The sequence below is a fragment of the Salmo trutta genome, unplaced genomic scaffold (genome assembly GCF_901001165.1).
Source record: "Salmo trutta unplaced genomic scaffold, fSalTru1.1, whole genome shotgun sequence".
NCBI lineage: Eukaryota > Metazoa > Chordata > Actinopteri > Salmoniformes > Salmonidae > Salmo > Salmo trutta.
Window position 1 is genome coordinate 1,677 of NW_021822169.1, and position 17,649 is coordinate 19,325.

A 17,649-nucleotide genomic window follows, 5' to 3' on the forward strand; every position below is an offset into this window, starting at 1 on the left:
TAGTCTACGCGGTGACAGGAAGCGGCCCTGCTGCGACTGTCCTCTAGTCTACGCGGTAACAGGAAGCGGCCCCGCTGCGACTGTCCTCTAGTCTACGCGGTAACAGGAAGCGGCCCTGCTGCGACTGTCCTCTAGTCTCCGCGGGAACAGGAAGCGGCCCTGCTGCGACTGTCCTCTAGTCTCCGCGGGAACAGGAAGCGGCCCTGCTGCGACCGTCCTCTACAAAATAATGAAGGATAAAGTTCCCGCCCAATGCAGTGATCTCTCCTCCAGGTTTTAATCACCATCTACTGGCTGGGTCGGAAGGCCCAGGTGGACCCCTTCTACTCTGGACCTCAACTCAACCTCAAAGCATTCGAGGGACTACTGGGCATCGCTCTGTCCAAGGTAACACACTCCCTCACTTTAACCCTCAGCTGAACCTCAAGACCTTCTAGGGACCACTAGGCTTATCTCTGTCTATGGTACTGCTCCTCTGTCTGAACCCCAGACCTGGACCCACTGGGTTTATCTCTGTCTATGGTTCTGTTCCTCTGTCTGGACCCACTGGGTTTATCTCTGTCTATGGTTGTGTTCCTCTCTGTTCTCCAGAACTGGGGCTAATACATGTGCCTTGCCTGATGTACTTTGCCCTGTACAATGAAACCAATGGATTTTTAGAAACGTGCATTTTATTTAGCTTTGAGTTTGCATTTCAAATACCCCCCCTGTTTGTTTCCTTCTAAAGGATTGTAATCTCCCCTGTTTGTTTCCTTCTAAAGGATTGTAATCTCCCCTGTTTGTTTCCTTCTAAAGGATTGTAATCTCCCCTGTTTGTTTCCTTCTAAAGGATTGTAATCTCCCCTGTTTGTTTCCTTCTAAAGGATTGTAATCTCCCCTGTTTGTTTCCTTCTAAAGGATTGTAATCTCCCCTGTGTGTTTCCTTCTAAAGGATTGTAATCTCCCCTGTGGGTTTCCTTCTAAAGGATTGTAATCTCCCCTGTTTGTTTCCTTCTAAAGGATTGTAATCTCCCCTGTGGGTTTCCTTCTAAAGGATTGTAATCTCCCCTGTGGGTTTCCTTCTAAAGGATTGTAATCTCCCCTGTGGGTTTCCTTCTAAAGGATTGTAATCTCCCCTGTGTGTTGGTTTCCTTCTAAAGGATTGTAATCTCCCCTGTGTGTTGGTTTCCTTCTAAAGGATTGTAATCTCCCCTGTGGGTTTCCTTCTAAAGGATTGTAATCTCCCCTGTGTGTCGTCCCCCCCCCCCTCCAGGCTCTAGAAGAAACCCCCAGAGGCAGTGTGAAGGACGGGGACGTGAGCTACCCAGAGCAGGATGATGAACTGTTACCTCTAACCCAGTCCCAGCCACCAGGCTACAGCAGAGAGGACTCGGTAGAGAGCTTTAACTCGGTCCTGAGCTTTGACTCGGCCGAGTCGCCACGTACCCTCAGCTATATCTCTGACTCCATCCTGAGGGCCGGCAGCGAGGGTAACGACTGGAATATATATATTGTGTGTGTGTGTGTGTGTGTGTGTGTGTGTTTTCAGAATACGGTAAACGCAGGATGTGGAGAGTTCCCGGTGGATACGTAAATACTCTACTAACAGTATCCAAAGTTTAACGGTCAGAATATTAGCAGTCCCAATCAGGAATGCCGTTCTTCCCAGAGGAGGTCATGCTTACAGTGGTCAGGAATGCCGCTCTTCCCAGAGGAGGCCGTGCTTACAGTGGTCAGGAATGCCGCTCTTCCCAGAGGAGGCCGTGCTTACAGTGGTCAGGAATGCCGCTCTTCCCAGAGGAGGCCGTGCTTACGGCTATGTCCTCTCCCTGCTCCCGTCCTGCCAGCTGTCTCCTCTCAGTGAGACATTCCATCTGGTTCCACACGGGTCTGATAATGGACACGTCTCATGACTGGAGCGGGCCAGAGGTGGGGCGCAGGACGCTAAGAGGCTAGTCTCAGGATGCGTCCCAAATGGAGCCCTGTTCCCTATGTAGTGCACTACTATAGACCAGAACCCTATTCCCTATGTAGTGCACTACTTTAGACCAGAGCCCTATAGAACCCTATTCCCTATGTAGTGCACTACTTTAGACCAGAACCCTATTCCCTATGTAGTGCACTACTTTAGACCAGAGCCCTATTCCCTATGTAGTGCACTACTTTAGACCAGAGCCCTATTCCCTATATAGTGCACTACTATAGACCAGAGCCCTATTCCCTATATAGTACACTACTATAGACCAGAGCCCTATTCCCTATATAGTGCACTACTATAGACCAGAGCCCTATTCCCTATGTAGTGCACTACTATAGACCAGAGCCCTATTCCCTATGTAGTGGTACTACTATAGACCAGAGCCCTATTCCCTATGTAGTGGTACTACTATAGACCAGAGCCCTATTCCCTATGTAGTGGTACTACTATAGACCAGAGCCCTATTCCCTATGTAGTGCACTACTATAGACCAGAGCCCTATTCCCTATGTAGTGCACTACTATAGACCAGAGCCCTATAAAGCCCTATTCCCTATGTAGTGCACTACTATAGACCAGAGCCCTATTCCCTATGTAGTGCACTACTATAGACCAGAGCCCTATTCCCTACGTAGTGCACTACTATAGACCAGAGCCCTATTCCCTACGTAGTGCAGTGCTTTAGACCAGAGCCCTATTCCCTACGTAGTGCACTACGTAGGGTACAGGGCTCCATTTGGGACTTTGTTAGGGATGCTCCCTAATGCCGCTCCACCGTTGGCTGTCTAGGTTCATTATCTTCTCCTTTTCCCTGTCTGTTGTTGGACTCGTCTACTGGTCTGTGAGCTGCTGTCCTTCCTTCCTCCCCTCCCATCCCCAGACTCCAGCAGTGACGTGGAGGCAGAGAACTGTTTTAGGATGAAGGCGGCGGAGGGCAGAGACTCGGGACAACAGAGGAACTGGGGAAACGTTCCTGCACCCTTCCAGAGGAGGAAACGGGAGGACAAGCCAATAAAGGGCTGCATCCCCAGCCCTCTCACCAGGTACTGTGATGTCATACCTACGCAATGACTGGTTTTAAAGAACAATTGTTCATCTTTGTTTAGTTAGCTGCTTTACTTGAGGTACCACGTTTTAGTTTTCTGCTAGTTGAATTTGCATGGGGTTGGCGGTTTCTATTCAGCTCTGTTGTGTAGGTGTAGACGTGCTGATGTAATACACATCGTTGTGTAGACGTGCTGATGTAATACACATCGTTGTGTAGACGTGCTGATGTAATACACATCGTTGTGTAGACGTGCTGATGTAATACACATCGTTGTGTAGACGTGCTGATGTAATACACATCGTTGTGTAGACGTGCTGATGTAATACACATCGTTGTGTAGACGTGCTGATGTAATACACATCGTTGTGTAGACGTGCTGATGTAATACACATCGTTGTGTAGACGTGCTGATTGTAATACACATCGTTGTGTAGACGTGCTGATGTAATACACATCGTTGTGTAGACGTGCTGATGTAATACACATCGTTGTGTAGACGTGCTGATGTAATACACATCGTTGTGTAGGCGTGCTGATGTAATACACATAGTTGTGTAGGCGTGCTGATGTAATACACATAGTTGTGTAGGCGTGCTGATGTAATACACATCGTTGTGTAGGCGTGCTGATGTAATACACATCGTTGTGTAGCCGTGCTGATGTAATACACGTAGGCGTGCTGATGTAATACACAATGTAATACAGTTGGAATCGACTGTTTAAAAAAAAAAAAGAACATTGTCACATAGGAACCAAACCTCATGTTGATTTAACTCTGATTGCTGATTTGGTCTCTGATCAGTTTGGCCCCTCCTCCTCTGAGCCCGCCCCTCCCCCAACTGCCTGATGTGGAGGCCTTCCTCCAGTGGGCTTACCATAGCGACAGCGACTCGGACGCCGACCGGCCCCAGCCGGACGTCGTCGCAGACGACCTGGCCAGTCGACGGTTCCGCTCCCCTTCACCAGCCACGCCCACAAATTTTGCGGTACCCATGAGCCCGCAGGGCACGTTGAGGCTGTGGACAGGAAGCCCTCACCTGTTTAGGATTGACACCCCTTCCAGACACACCGCAGTGTTCTCTCCCAGGTCAGACAGAGAGAGAGAGGCTTTTGTGTTTAATGGCTTTATATCAGGGTTGTGATCATCGTCAAGCTAACAGCTACTGAAACTACTAGCGTGAGGCCGATCCTGTCGTCAAGCTAACAGCTACTGAAACTACTAGCGTGAGGCCGGACCTGTCGTCAAGCTAACAGCTACTGAAACTACTAGCGTGAGGCCGGTCCCGTCGTCAAGCTAACAGCTACTGAAACTACTAGCGTGAGGCCGGTCCTGTCGTCAAGCTAACAGCTACGGAAACTACTAGCGTGAGGCCGGTCCTGTCGTCAAGCTAACAGCTACGGAAACTACTAGCGTGAGGCCGGTCCTGTCGTCAAGCTAACAGCTACGGAAACTACTAGCGTGAGGCCGGTCCTGTCGTCAAGCTAACAGCTACGGAAACTACTAGCGTGAGGCCGGTCCTGTCGTCAAGCTAACAGCTACGGAAACTACTAGCGTGAGGCCGGTCCTGTCGTCAAGCTAACAGCTACGGAAACTACTAGCGTGAGGCCGGTCCTGTCGTCAAGCTAACAGCTACTGAAACTACTAGCGTGAGGCCGGTCCTGTCGTCAAGCTAACAGCTACTGAAACTACTAGCGTGAGGCCGCTAACAGCTACTGAAACTACTAGCGTGAGGCCGGTCCTGTCGTCAAGCTAACAGCTACTGAAACTACTAGCGTGAGGCCGGTCCTGTCGTCAAGCTAACAGCTACTGAAACTACTAGCGTGAGGCCGGTCCTGTCGTCAAGCTAACAGCTACTAAAACTACTAGTGTGAGGCCGCTAACAGCTACTGAAACTACTAGCGTGAGGCCGGTCCTGTCGTCAAGCTAACAGCTACTGAAACTACTAGCGTGAGGCTGGTCGTTTCGTCTGAATTACTGACATTTAATTTTCTTCAACTGCCGCAAGGTGGTTTGTGTTGACTCTGGGAGTGTCTTTGTTCCCTCTAGACTCCAACAAAACAAGTTTGGTTAAATAAGATGAAGTAGTTTGCCTGTTGCCATGACATTCCTGGAACAGAGCTAGCTGTTGTTTTCCGCTAACCCTGTGGTTTGTGCTCAACATGGAGATGTAGTGTTGGAACTGTGAAAGGTGTGGCTGCTCCTAACTCTACCCAAAGGCCCCCGGGTTGCTTGTGGAAGTGTTTAGTCGGCGTTTTGTCCACTTCAGAGTGACGTTGACGACGACTATAACGCAGACGGCTCTGGTGAGCAGCAGTTCCACAGCATTGTGTGACCAGTGCTCCTAACTCTTTACTTGACGCCTCGCTGTAAGGGACCAACTGTGTTTTTGTATTGGGAATGTCCACTGTTAACATGGACAGATGTCCCGGTCTGTCCTCTGGTTCAACAGCAGCAGTACTGCAGTGTCTCCGTTCCCTCCCAACTCGTTCCACGACCCCCCGTCCTCAATCACCCCCACCTTCCTCTCCGAGGCGGAGCGCTCCATCGACGAGGAACTCCTCCTGATGGCGCTGTGTGAGGAAGACTCTGAGGAAGGGGGAGAGGATCCTGACCCTGTCAAAGATGATCTGTACGCTCGGCGGGTGGAACTGGCCCTCCACCAGACCTCCTCCAACCCTGGCTACAACCGCTTCCTGCCTCGCTATTGGACTCCCGAGGAGGAGGTTCACGTCAGGACCATCAGGCTGGGCTCTCAGAGGAGACCCTGGTACCGCAAGATGTTCAGATTCAGGTCTGGCTCTGTCCCGTTACTGTGGCATGTGACTGGGTTTGAATAATCCTGACTCTATCCCTAACCCTGGTACAGAAACTACATCATGACTGGGTTTGAATAATCCTGACTCTATCCCTAACCCTGGTTCAGGGACTGGGTTTGAATAATCCTGACTCTATCCCTAACCCTGGTACAGGGACTGGGTTTGAATAATCCTGACTCTATCCCTAACCCTGGTACAGGGACTGGGTTTGAATAATCCTGACTCTGTCCCTAACCCTGGTACAGGGACAGGGTTTGAATAATCCTGACTCTATCCCTAACCCTGGTACAGGTAGATGTGGGTCTTGGGCCATGGCTGGGTTTGGATAATGCTAACTCTATCCCTAACCCTGGTACAGGTAGATGTGGGTCTTGGGCCATGACTGGGCTTGGATAATGCTAACTCTATCCCTAACCCTGGTACAGGTAGATGTGGGTCTTGGGCCATGGCTGGGTTTGGATAATGCTAACTCTATCCCTAACCCTGGTACAGGTAGATGTGGGTCTTGGGCCATGGCTGGGTTTGGATAATGCTAACTCTATCCCTAACCCTGGTACAGGTAGATGTGGGTCTTGGGCCATGGCTGGGTTTGGATAATGCTTGACGTTTGGTGTTCAACTCTTGCGTGAGAACCAGAATACCTCAATGCTCTAAACGTTAAAAGGCCTCAGCGTGTAATCCCGAAACTTTAACATCAACGCTTTGCTCTGCTTTTCACATGTCTTAGTTCATTCTCTCTACATTTTAGGAATTTCCATCTTTTTGTTTTGGCTCAACTTTTTGTTTTCTGTTGATCTTGCCTTGTATATCTCCTCTGTTCCTCTGTTGATCTTGCCTTGTATCTCTCCTCTGTTCCTCTGTTGATCTTGCCTTGTATCTCTCCTCTGTTCCTCTGTTGATCTTGCCTTGTATCTCTCCTCTGTTCCTCTGTTGATCTTGCCTTGTATCTCTCCTCTGTTCCTCTGTTGATCTTGCCTTGTATCTCTCCTCTGTTCCTCTGTTGATCTTGCCTTGTATCTCTCCTCTGTTCCTCTGTTGATCTTGCCTTGTATCTCTCCTCTGTTCCTCTGTTGATCTTGCCTTGTATCTCTCCTCTGTTCCTCTGTTGATCTTGCCTTGTATCTCTCCTCTGTTCCTCTGTTGATCTTGCCTTGTATCTCTCCTCTGTTCCTCTGTTGATCTTGCCTTGTATCTCTCCTCTGTTCCTCTGTTGATCTTGCCTTGTATCTCTCCTCTGTTCCTCTGTTGATCTTGCCTTGTATCTCTCCTCTGTTCCTCTGTTGATCTTGCCTTGTATCTCTCCTCTGTTCCTCTGTTGATCTTGCCTTGTATCTCTCCTCTGTTCCTCTGTTGATCTTGCCTTGTATCTCTCCTCTGTTCCTCTGTTGATCTTGCCTTGTATCTCTCCTCTGTTCCTCTGTTGATCTTGCCTTGTATCTCTCCTCTGTTCCTCTGTTGATCTTGCCTTGTATCTCTCCTCTGTTCCTCTGTTGATCTTGCCTTGTATCTCTCCTCTGTTCCTCTGTTGATCTTGCCTTGTATCTCTCCTCTGTTCCTCTGTTGATCTTGCCTTGTATCTCTCCTCTGTTCCTCAGTTTCATCCCTTTCCTTCTCTCTCCTTCCCCTCTTCTCTCCTGTTTTGTAGCCGAAAGACGAGCGTTTCCTCAGGATGATTCAGGCTGTGACATCACTCCCTGGCTCGTTGTTCCTTTCTTGTCTGCCCTCCCTCCAGCCACCCCCATCCCTCCAGCCACCCCCATCCCTCCAGCCACCCCCATCCCTCCAGCTACCAGCTACCCCCATCCCTCCAGCCACCCCCATCCCGACTGTACCTTCATTCCTGTGCTTTGTGCAACTGAAAATGAGCTATTTCCGATGGGGTAGATTTTAAACCAGGCTTGTGTGGTATCCAGATTGCCATGTCTTCATACCGACCTTGTTCCGTCCTGAGATATTCAGTAATACCGGCACTGAACACAAGGGCTGCTATTTTCAAACTCCGCTAAGCCTCTGTAATCCGAAGGTTAGCAATGCTAACAACTACATGTAAAATCCCATAGAGAATGCTAATTTAACGCTAACAGACGCATTGCGACCTAATCTATTTGCTGGACAGACATCCCAACTATTGAAGTTATACAAGTAATTCAAAAAATGCTACTCACTTTGCTGCACGCAGAAAGCAAATATTAGCCCGCAAGGATCTTGATCCAGGAGGGGATTATCTGTTATCACGCAAAGCTTGATTTTGGAAGAAGCTAACCACTTAGCTAGGTAGCTAACGAGCTATTAAATTAGCTAACCACCTAGTTAGGTAGCTAACTAGCTATTAAATTAGCTAACCACTTACCTAGGTAGCTAACTACCTACTAAATTAGCTAACCAGAGCATTTAGTACGTTTTTAGACGTTAACTTTAATTTATTTTATAACTGAAAAAAATAATAATTGGGGCCCAACACCCTTTTGGACAAAAATAAACCTTGTTTTTACAGCTTTGTCTTGTGTACTTTCTACATATTTTACTTGGCACTTAAAAAAAATAAGTAAACAGTAGTTACCCAGCAAGAATAAATTAATTAGATATGTTGATATACAGTACCAGTCAAAAGTTTGGACACCTCTACTCATTCAAGGGTTTTTCTTTATTTTTACTATTTTCTATATTGTAGCATAATAGTGAAGACAAACTATGAAATAACACACATGGAATCATGTAGTAAGCAAAGTGTTAAACAAATCAAAATATATTTGAGATTCTTCAAAGTAGCCACCCTTTTGCCTTGGTGACAGCTTTGCACACTCTTGGCATTCTCTCAACCAGCTTCATGAGGTAGTCACCTGGAATGCGTTTCAATTAACGGCTGTGCCTTAAGTTAATTAATGGAATTTCTTTCCTCCTTATTGCGTTTGAGCCAATCCGTTGTGTTGACAAGGTAGGGGTGGTATATAGAAGATGCCAGATAGGGCTAAAAGACCTAGTCCATATTATGGCAAGAACAGCTCAAATAAGCAAAGAGAAATGACAGTCCATCATTACTTTAAGACATGAAGGTCAGAATGTAAAATTGATTTGTGTAACACTTCTTTTTTTTTTTTTTTTTTGGTCACTACATGATTCCATATGTATGTTTTCATAGTTTTGATGTCTTTACTATAATTCTTAATGTAGAAAATAGTAAAAATAAAGAAAACACTTGAATGAGTAGGTCAAATAGTCCTTGGCTGGCAGGGTAGCCTAGTGGTTAGAGAGATGGACTAGTAACCGAAAGGTTGCAAGATCAAATCCCAAAGCTGACAAGGTAAAAATATGTCGTTCTGCCCATGAACAAGGCAGTTAACCCACTGTTCCTAGGCCGTCATTGAAAATAAGAATTTGTTCTTCACTGACTTGCCAAGTTAAATAAAGGTTTAAAAAATATATATGTTTTTTTACATCTAGATATTAATGAAAAACACAATGTTTAAGTATCATAGATCGTGAGCTTTTAGTCCCACCCCTCGTACAACTAACTTAACAGTTCTAAGTTAAATCTCTCTGGGAAACATTTAGTTGTGAATTCCATCCTGTAGTTAGATCACCTGGTGCATTCTGCACAACAGGGAGAGACTCAACGCTCCGGCCTCAACGTCACATGACTGGGGACTACCTACCGGTAAGCTTCATAATGGAGACTCAACGCTCCGGCCTCAACGTCACATGACTGGGGACTACCTACCGGTAAGCTTCATAATGGAGACTCAACGCTCCGGCCTCAACGTCACATGACTGGGGACTACCTACCTGTGAGCTTCATAATGGAGACTCAACGTCACATGACTGGGGACTACCTACCGGTAAGCTTCATTATGGGGAAAAATTTGTGACCGGTAAAACGAACGCCATCTTTATCTCCTAACATATTGTACAAGTTGACTGCAGGTATTTTACTTAAAGTATCCATCTAATATTCAAATATATTAACTTCAAAGAAATATATATTTTTTTTTTTGCGCTATTTGAAAAAAATCATTCCCGTGGCTATTTCCAAATCGCACCCCCAGTAGGCCCACCCCCAGTAGGCCCACCCCCAGTATGCGCACCCCCAGTAGGCCCACCCCCAAGCCTACTTTTAAACCACGTCATTGTGACAATTTATAGCTTATAAACAACCTGCGACGAGCTTATCACTTCAGTCACATAGGCAGGGACAGAGCCTTCCGTTTAAAAAATCTACTGCCAAGGGCAGTACTGGAGTCCTTTTGTGTTTTAATGTAAGCTACATGCTTACCCATAATCATCATGCAAATAATATTGGCCTGTAACTGTGCTTCCAAAGTAATGAGGCTGGAAAGTTTTTATTGAAGTATTTTCTTAATGCCAAAGGTGTATTGTTGACATTGGAGTTATAACTCCAATCTCTCTGTCTTGTCTCCCACACACACGGCTTCCTGGTTATAAGAAGTGCCTGAGAAAATGTGTTTTTTTTTTTTTTTTGATTTCACATTTCAACTGTGATGTACTAAACTAACAATGTAACAGTTGGTCAATAAACCAAGATGGTGTTTTTTTTTTTTCAAAGTATTTGGCGTTGGTGTGATGAATGTTCAGCTTCGCTCACGGCCTGCGTGCCATCTGAATGTTTGGACCGTTGTCCTCGCTGATCCGCGTCGGTCGCGGCCCGGTGTGAATAGGGATGGGTTGGACGTCGTCCTTGTTTGTCACTAGAGTTGCACGGTACACTGAAACATCGGTATGTTTAAAAAAATATCTATTTATTTTATACTAGAACATGAGAAAAGGGTTCGGTACTAGAATTGGTTACTTTTGGTATTTCTATCAAATGTGTCTGACGTCTAAATGATTTGAGAGGATCTGTCTGTCAGCGCAGCAGATGTCCTGTTATAGCGTGCGTCCTGTCACTGCTCCACTTCCTCATTGTTGGCTCCAGTCTGGACTGAGGAACCGCTGGGAGTCTGTCCCGAGGAACCGCTGGGAGTCTGTCCCGAGGAACCGCTGGGAGTCTGTCCCGGGGAACCGCTGGGAGTCTGTCCCGGGGAACCGCTGGGAGTCTGTCCCGGGGAACCGCTGGGAGTCTGTCCCGGGGAACCGCTGGGAGTCTGTCCCGGGGAACCGCTGGGAGTCTGTCCCGGGGAACCGCTGGGAGTCTGTCCCGGGGAACCGCTGGGAGTCTGTCCCGGGGAACCGCTGGGAGTCTGGACTGTATCATGTTATCTCCTCTCTCATACTGACTCTAGTCTGTCCTGAGGAACCACTGGATTCACTGGGAGTCTGGACTGTACCGCCACTTATCCTGCACAGAAGTTAACACGCGTGAATAATTCAACACGGCCGTGTAGAGATGTTGAAATTTGTTTCATGTTCCCAAAAACAATGTCTAGAACACTTTCCAAATTGCAGTAAGGTATTGATAGCCTACAAAGCTAACTTTCCTTGCTAGCTTACAGCTGAAACCAACATCAATTCACTACCTTACCTTGTCTGTTTTATAATATGCAAACCATGATTCAAAATATTGCTGCTAGTCAGCAAAAACGTCTCTCTGTCAAGATAATCTTGACTGAAGGCTGCCTGTGTGTGAAATGAGAGCATAGGTCAGAGAGCACTTTGATAAAATATATTGCTTCTTTTTATGCAAATGTTGATCAGTACAATGAAGTCCTTAAATGGAAGGGAAAACGGGTTGTTTTTCCATCCTGTCTCATGAATGAAATCAGCCTAAACCAGCTCAGTGACTCGATGCAGGCACACATTCCTGTTGAGTATTCGTTCCCCTGTATTGTGAATAGACCTTGGTGACATCTTGGTTTACCCAGTTTAATCAATTTAAATTTACCTTAAAAATAAATTATTACCTTATATTTTTTTTATTTACCAAAAATAAAATAGTGTTATTCATTAATTAATGCCTACATTAAATTTAATAATATTGATTTTGTCATGCTACCTGGTATCGGGATACTGAACCTGGTTTTCACTGCTACGGGGTTCTAGAGTGGGGTTCTAGAGAGGGAATATTTCCTGGTTCTGTGTGTGGCTCAGTTGGTAGAACATGGCACTTACAATACCAGGGCTGTAGGTTCAATTACCGCTGGTGTCACCAGGGCTGTAATACCAGGGCTGTAGGTTCAATTACCGCTGGTGTCACCAGTACCGTAATACCAGGGCTGTAGGTTCAATTACCCCTGGTGTCACCAGGGCCGTAATCCCAGGGCTGTAGGTTCAATTACCGCTGGTGTCACCAGGGCTGTAATACCAGGGCTGTAATACCAGGGCTGTATGTTCAATTACCGCTGGTGTCACCAGGGCTGTAATACCAGGGCTGTAATACCAGGGCTGTAATACCAGGGCTGTAATACCAGGGCTGTAATACCAGGGCTGTAATACCAGGGCTGGGGAGGTGGGGGGGGAAAAAAATGTAAGTATCAATTATTATAGATTTTTCTGCTGTATTATTGTATGTTTTGTTTATTCCATGTGTTACTGTGTTGAACTGCTTTGCTTTCTTGGCCAGATTGCAGTTGCAAATGAGAACTTGTTCTCAACTAGCCTAGCTGGTTAAATAAAAACTCTTGAGTTGATTTGAATAAGTGGATCTGCTAAATGGCATGTATCTGAGTGTACAGTGGTCTGGTCTTTCTCTGGTTCCTGTAGAGACTTGGAGGTAAACCCAGGATGGATATGGTGAGTTAATGACGCCTCCTTCTGGGCTCGCTTGGCTTTAGCGCCTCCCTGCTGGGCTCGCTTGGCTTTGCCCCCCCCCCCCCCCCCTGCTGGGCTCGCTTGGCTTTGGGGCCCTCCCTGCTGGGCTCGCTTGGCTTTGGGGCCCCCTCCCTGCTGGGGCTCGCTTGGCTTTGGGGCCCCCCCCTGCTGGGCTCGCTTGGCTTTGGGGCCCCCCCCTGCTGGGCTCGCTTGGCTTTGGGGCCCTCCCTGCTGGGCTCGCTTGGCTTTGGGGCCCTCCCTGCTGGGCTCGCTTGGCTTTGGGCCCCCCCCCCTGCTGGGCTCGCTTGGCTTTGGGCCCCCCCCCCTGCTGGGCTCGCTTGGCTTTGGGGCCCTCCCTGCTGGGGCTCGCTTGGCTTTGGGGCCCCCCCCCCTGCTGGGCTCGCTTGGCTTTGGGGGCCCCCCCTGCTGGGCTCGCTTGGCTTTGGGGCCCCCCCCCCCTGCTGGGCTCGCTTGGCTTTGGGGCCCCCCCTGCTGGGCTCGCTTGGCTTTGGCGCCCAACCTGCTGGCTAAAGTACCTAATTGTCATACTTGAGTAAAACTATCTTTTAATAGAAAATGTCAAGTGAAAGTAACCCAGTAAGACACTACTTGAGTAAAAGTATTTGGTGTTAAATCTACATTGGTAGCAGAAGTAAGTGTAAATATTTTCCAATTTCCTTACATTAAGCAAACCAGATGGCATTTATTTTTATTTACGGGTAGCCAGTGGCACAGTCCAACACATTTACAAATGAAGCGTTTTGTGTTCAGTGAGTCCTCCAGATCAGAGGTAGTAGGGATGACCAGGGATGTTCTCTGTTCAGTAAGTCCTCCAGATCAGAGGCAGTAGGGACGACCAGGGATGTTCTCTGTTTAGTGAGTCCTCCAGATCAGAGGCAGTAGGGATGACCAGGGATGTTCTCTGTTTAGTGAGTCCACCAGATCAGAGGCAGTAGGGAGGACCAGGGATGTTCTCTTTTGGGCTCCCGAGTGGCGCAGCGGTATTAAGGCACTGCATCGCAGTGCTTGAGGCGTCACTACAGACACCCTGGTTCGAATCCAGGCTGTATCACAACCGGCCGTGATTGGGAGTCCCGTAGGGCAGCGCACATTTGGCCCAGGGTCATCTGGGTTTGGCCGGTGTAGGCCGTCACTGTAAATAAGAATTTGTTCTTAAGGGACTTGCCTAGTTAAACAAAACGTGTTTGAGTTGGACCGTTTTGTTATCCTGTCAAGCGTTCAGAATGTAACGTAGTTTTTGGTGTCGGGAAAATGTATAGAACGAAGTACATTCTTTTTTTAAGAATGTTGGAAAGTATAAGTTGTAAAAAATACAAACAGTAAAGTACAGATACTACTGAAGTAGTACTTTTTTAAAGTATTTTTACTTAAGTACTTCACACCATTGCGTTTAGCACAGTCTGCGGGCTGGCTGGCTTGGTTTGGCACAGTCTGCCTGCTGGCTGGCTGGCTGGCTTGGTTTGGCACAGTCTGCCTGCTGGCTGGCTGGCTGGCTTGGTTTAGCACAGTCTGCGGGCTGGCTTGGTTTGGCACAGTCTGCGGGCTGGCTTGGTTTGGCACAGTCTGCCTGCTGGCTGGCTGGCTTGGTTTGGCACAGTCTGCCTGCTGGCTGGCTGGCTTGGTTTGGCACAGTCTGCCTGCTGGCTGGCTGGCTTGGTTTGGCACAGTCTGCCTGCTGGCTGGCTGGCTTGGTTTGGCACAGTCTGCCTGCTGGCTGGCTGGCTTGGTTTGGCACAGTCTGCCTGCTGGCTGGCTGGCTTGGTTTGGCACAGTCTGCCGGCTTGGCACTTTCTACTGCTGCGTGTGGTGAAATGTTGGACAACGTAATATACTATGAAATCCTGATCATCAATCTGCAGTGTTCTCTCTCTCTCTCTCTCGGTCTTTCTCTCGTCTCCCTCTCTCTCTCTCTCGGTCTCTCTCTCGTCTCCCTCTTCACTACAAACAGGAGCAAGTCGTTGAATGACATCATGCGATTCCCGTCGGCCGCGCAGGCGGTGCGCCAGGTTTCTGAGGGTGGCGTAGAGGAGCTAAGCCCCAGCGCCGCGAGCCAGGACCAGCTGCAGAGGGTCAGAGCCCGGGTCCACGAGAGTGAGGCTAAGTGGCACAACGTGAGTCCACACACACACACACACACACACACACGGGAGTCCATAACCTGTACCGTCCTGCCCAGTATAACTACTCACCTGTCCCATTTTCCTCATCACCATCTGACTGAAATTCTACAATCGGTGATCTCTTTCTTAATCTTATGGGCAGGTGGGACGGTAGCGTCCCACCTTGCCAACATCCGGTGAAATTGCAGAGGGCGAAATTCAAACTACAGAATTTATAAATATTTAACTTTCGTAAAATCACAAGTGTAATACATCAAAATAAAGCTTAACTTGTTATTAATCCAGCCGCTGTGTCAGATTTCAAAAAGGCTTTAGGGTGAAAGTACTCCATGCGATTATCTGAGGACAGCGCCCTGCATACAAAAGCATGAAAAACATATTTCAACCAGGCAGGTGCGCCACGAAAGTCAGAAATGGCGATATAATAAATGCCTTACCTTTTTGATCTTCTTCTGTTGGCACTCCAAAAGGTCCCAGATACATCACAAATGGTCCTTTTGTTCGATAATGTCCTTCTTTATATCCATAACTCAGTTTAGCTGGCGTGCTTCAGTCAATAATCCACCCACTTTCCCTCCATCAAAATGAATCCCAAACGTTACTAATAAACTTTTCCAAACAACTCAAACAACGTTTATAATCAAACCTTAGGTACCCTAATATGTAAATAAACGATACAATTTAAGACTGAGAATCCTTGTCTTTACCGGAGAAAAAATACCAAAATGCGCCCTCTTCCACACGCTTGGAAAACACTACATCCAAAATGGGAGCCACCTAGACAAACCACAATTTCTGCCTCATTTTTCCAAAAACCAGCATGAAACTCTTTCTAAAGACTGTCGACATTTAGTGGAAGCCCTAGGAACTGCGATCTGGGAGGAATTCGCCTTATAATAAAAGTGACAGCCATTGAAATCAGTGGCTGATTTTTTTAAAAAATAAAATAAATTAGGGGGATGGTTTGTCCTCGGGGTTTTGCCAGTTCTGTTATACTCAGACATTATTTTAACAGTTTTAGGAGCTTTAGTGTTTTCTATCCAAATCTACCAATTATATGCATATCCTAGCTTCTGGGCCTGAGTAACAGGCAGTTTACTTTGAGCACGCTTTTCATCCGGATGTGAAAATACTACCCCCTACCCAAGCGAGGTTAAGTGCTGTTTAAAAACCACATTCTCTGGAGCTCTTCACTGGGTTAATTGTTGCTGCTACAAATGAACTCAACAGCAGTTGTTGTCTCTGTCGTAATTCATTGTTTTAAGTGTCCCCCCCCCCCCCCCCCCCCCCCCTGATGCCTCCTGCCAGGACCTGACCAAGTGGAAGCTCCGGCGTCACAGGTCAAACTGTGACCTGCGGAGGAAGATGCAGGAGAGGGACAACGTCGTCCTGATGGCCAACGCAGGGGTCGGGACATGCAGGAGCCTACAAGAGGACAGGTAGGGGACGGACACGGAGACAGACTTTATGAACTTTATAGTACGTCCTGCCTGGCCGTTGATGTGTAGTATGATCATCACTATTCATATGTTACTACTCCTCCTTTTCATCTGGTACCACAGGGAAGAGGATGAGGAGTCCCTATGCAGCAGTAGCTACAACAAGGTCTCTCTCTCCACCTCGGTCAAGGAGGGTTCCCTGGAGCTCCGAGCCCAAACCAGAGACCCCGCCTCGGTCAAGGAGGGTTCCCTGGAGCTCCGACCCCAAACCAGAGCCCCGACTTCGGTCAAGGAGGGTTCCCTGGAGCTCCGAGCCCAAACCAGAGACCCCGCCTCGGTCAAGGAGGGTTCCCTGGAGCTCCGACCCCAAACCAGAGCCCCGACTTCGGTCAAGGAGGGTTCCCTGGAGCTCCGAGCCCAAACCAGAGCCCCCGCCTCGGTCAAGGAGGGTTCCCTGGAGCTCCGACCCCACACCAGAGCCCCGCTGGCCCCCAGCTCCTCCGTGGAGTCCCCCTACAGCTCCGGCGCCTCGGAACCCTTCACCACCCCCAGCCTGACCCTCCAGGCCCAGGGACCCTCGGCCGGAGCCGTGCCCCAATCAGAGCCCCTCGTCCTGGGGGAGAGGCGGCGTCACACACCGGTGGAACCAGACGGAGCTGGAGGTTTAGCCACTTTCCCCGACTCTGCCTCTCCCTTCTCCTCCCAGATCCGTGCCCAGACCATCTCTAGCCCAGCTCTCGTGGTCTCCACTGGACGAGACCAGACCATCTCCATGCTCTCAAAAGGAATCCCCACGACCCTCACTGGATCTGGTTCCAGTTCTTCTCTAACGACCTCTGACCTGGTGAACGGTACCGGCTCAAACCTAACCAGCGGTACCAGCTCCTCCCACAGCCTCTCTGCCTCCATGGACATCCCAGACCAAGCTCTCCTCTCTACTGTACAGTCCCTGACCTCTGTGGCCCCGGATCACGCCTCAGCTCCCCAGCGGCAGGAGCTCCATCTCTACAGGTACAGCTCCAGGGCTCCGGGAGGAGGAAGAGGAGGGACTGGGGTGTCTGCCTCTCTCCCCAGGGGATACCGCCGGTCTGAGGGCTCTTCGTCCTGCCTCTCTGCCGGCTTCACCCCCCAGCCGTTTGGAGCCAAGTCTTCCAGAGTGTCCTCGCTACCCAGGCTCTACAACGTGAGGAAGGCCTTCGTCTCTCTCTCCCTCCGTCTGTGTGTGTCCCTCCGTCTGTGTGTGTCCCTCCGTCTCTCTCTGACTAATGCCCCCTTCATTTGTACAGTGTTTCAGTATTCAGTTCTTCTGTAGGATGTGCGACAGTTGTATAGTACGTCTCTTGTGATTGGATGCTCACGTGTTCACTGTCTATCTAAATACTACTGCCTCCCTTCAAGGTGTGCTTGGTACTTGTAGTATGTGGAGGGAGAGGTGTGTGTGTGTGGTTTGTACTTGTAGTATGTGGAGGGAGAGGTGTGTGTGTGTGTGTGTGTGTGTGTGTAGTCTTGTTACCGTGTGCTTCTTGATCCTCTTCCATCTCCTATG

The 17,649-nt window shown here is 48.4% G+C and overlaps 1 protein-coding gene across 10 annotated transcripts in view; it reads left to right on the plus strand.

Annotated features, from left to right (window-relative positions):
* Positions 1-251: 251 nt before the first annotated feature.
* The window catches only part of LOC115180800 (LIM domain only protein 7), a gene marked incomplete at its 3' end in the record, with an annotated part of 33,832 nt that continues 16,434 nt past the window's right edge, over positions 252-17,649 (plus strand). For 9 of the 10 annotated variants that reach the window (XM_029742942.1, XM_029742947.1, XM_029742946.1 and 6 more), the window contains 7 exon segments: positions 252-387; positions 1,253-1,469; positions 2,837-2,999; positions 12,476-12,505; positions 14,493-14,655; positions 15,973-16,103; positions 16,227-17,286. In XM_029742942.1, coding sequence (XP_029598802.1) covers positions 2,875-2,999; positions 12,476-12,505; positions 14,493-14,655; positions 15,973-16,103; positions 16,227-17,286 — 1,509 coding nt within the window. 10 annotated transcript variants of the gene reach the window in all.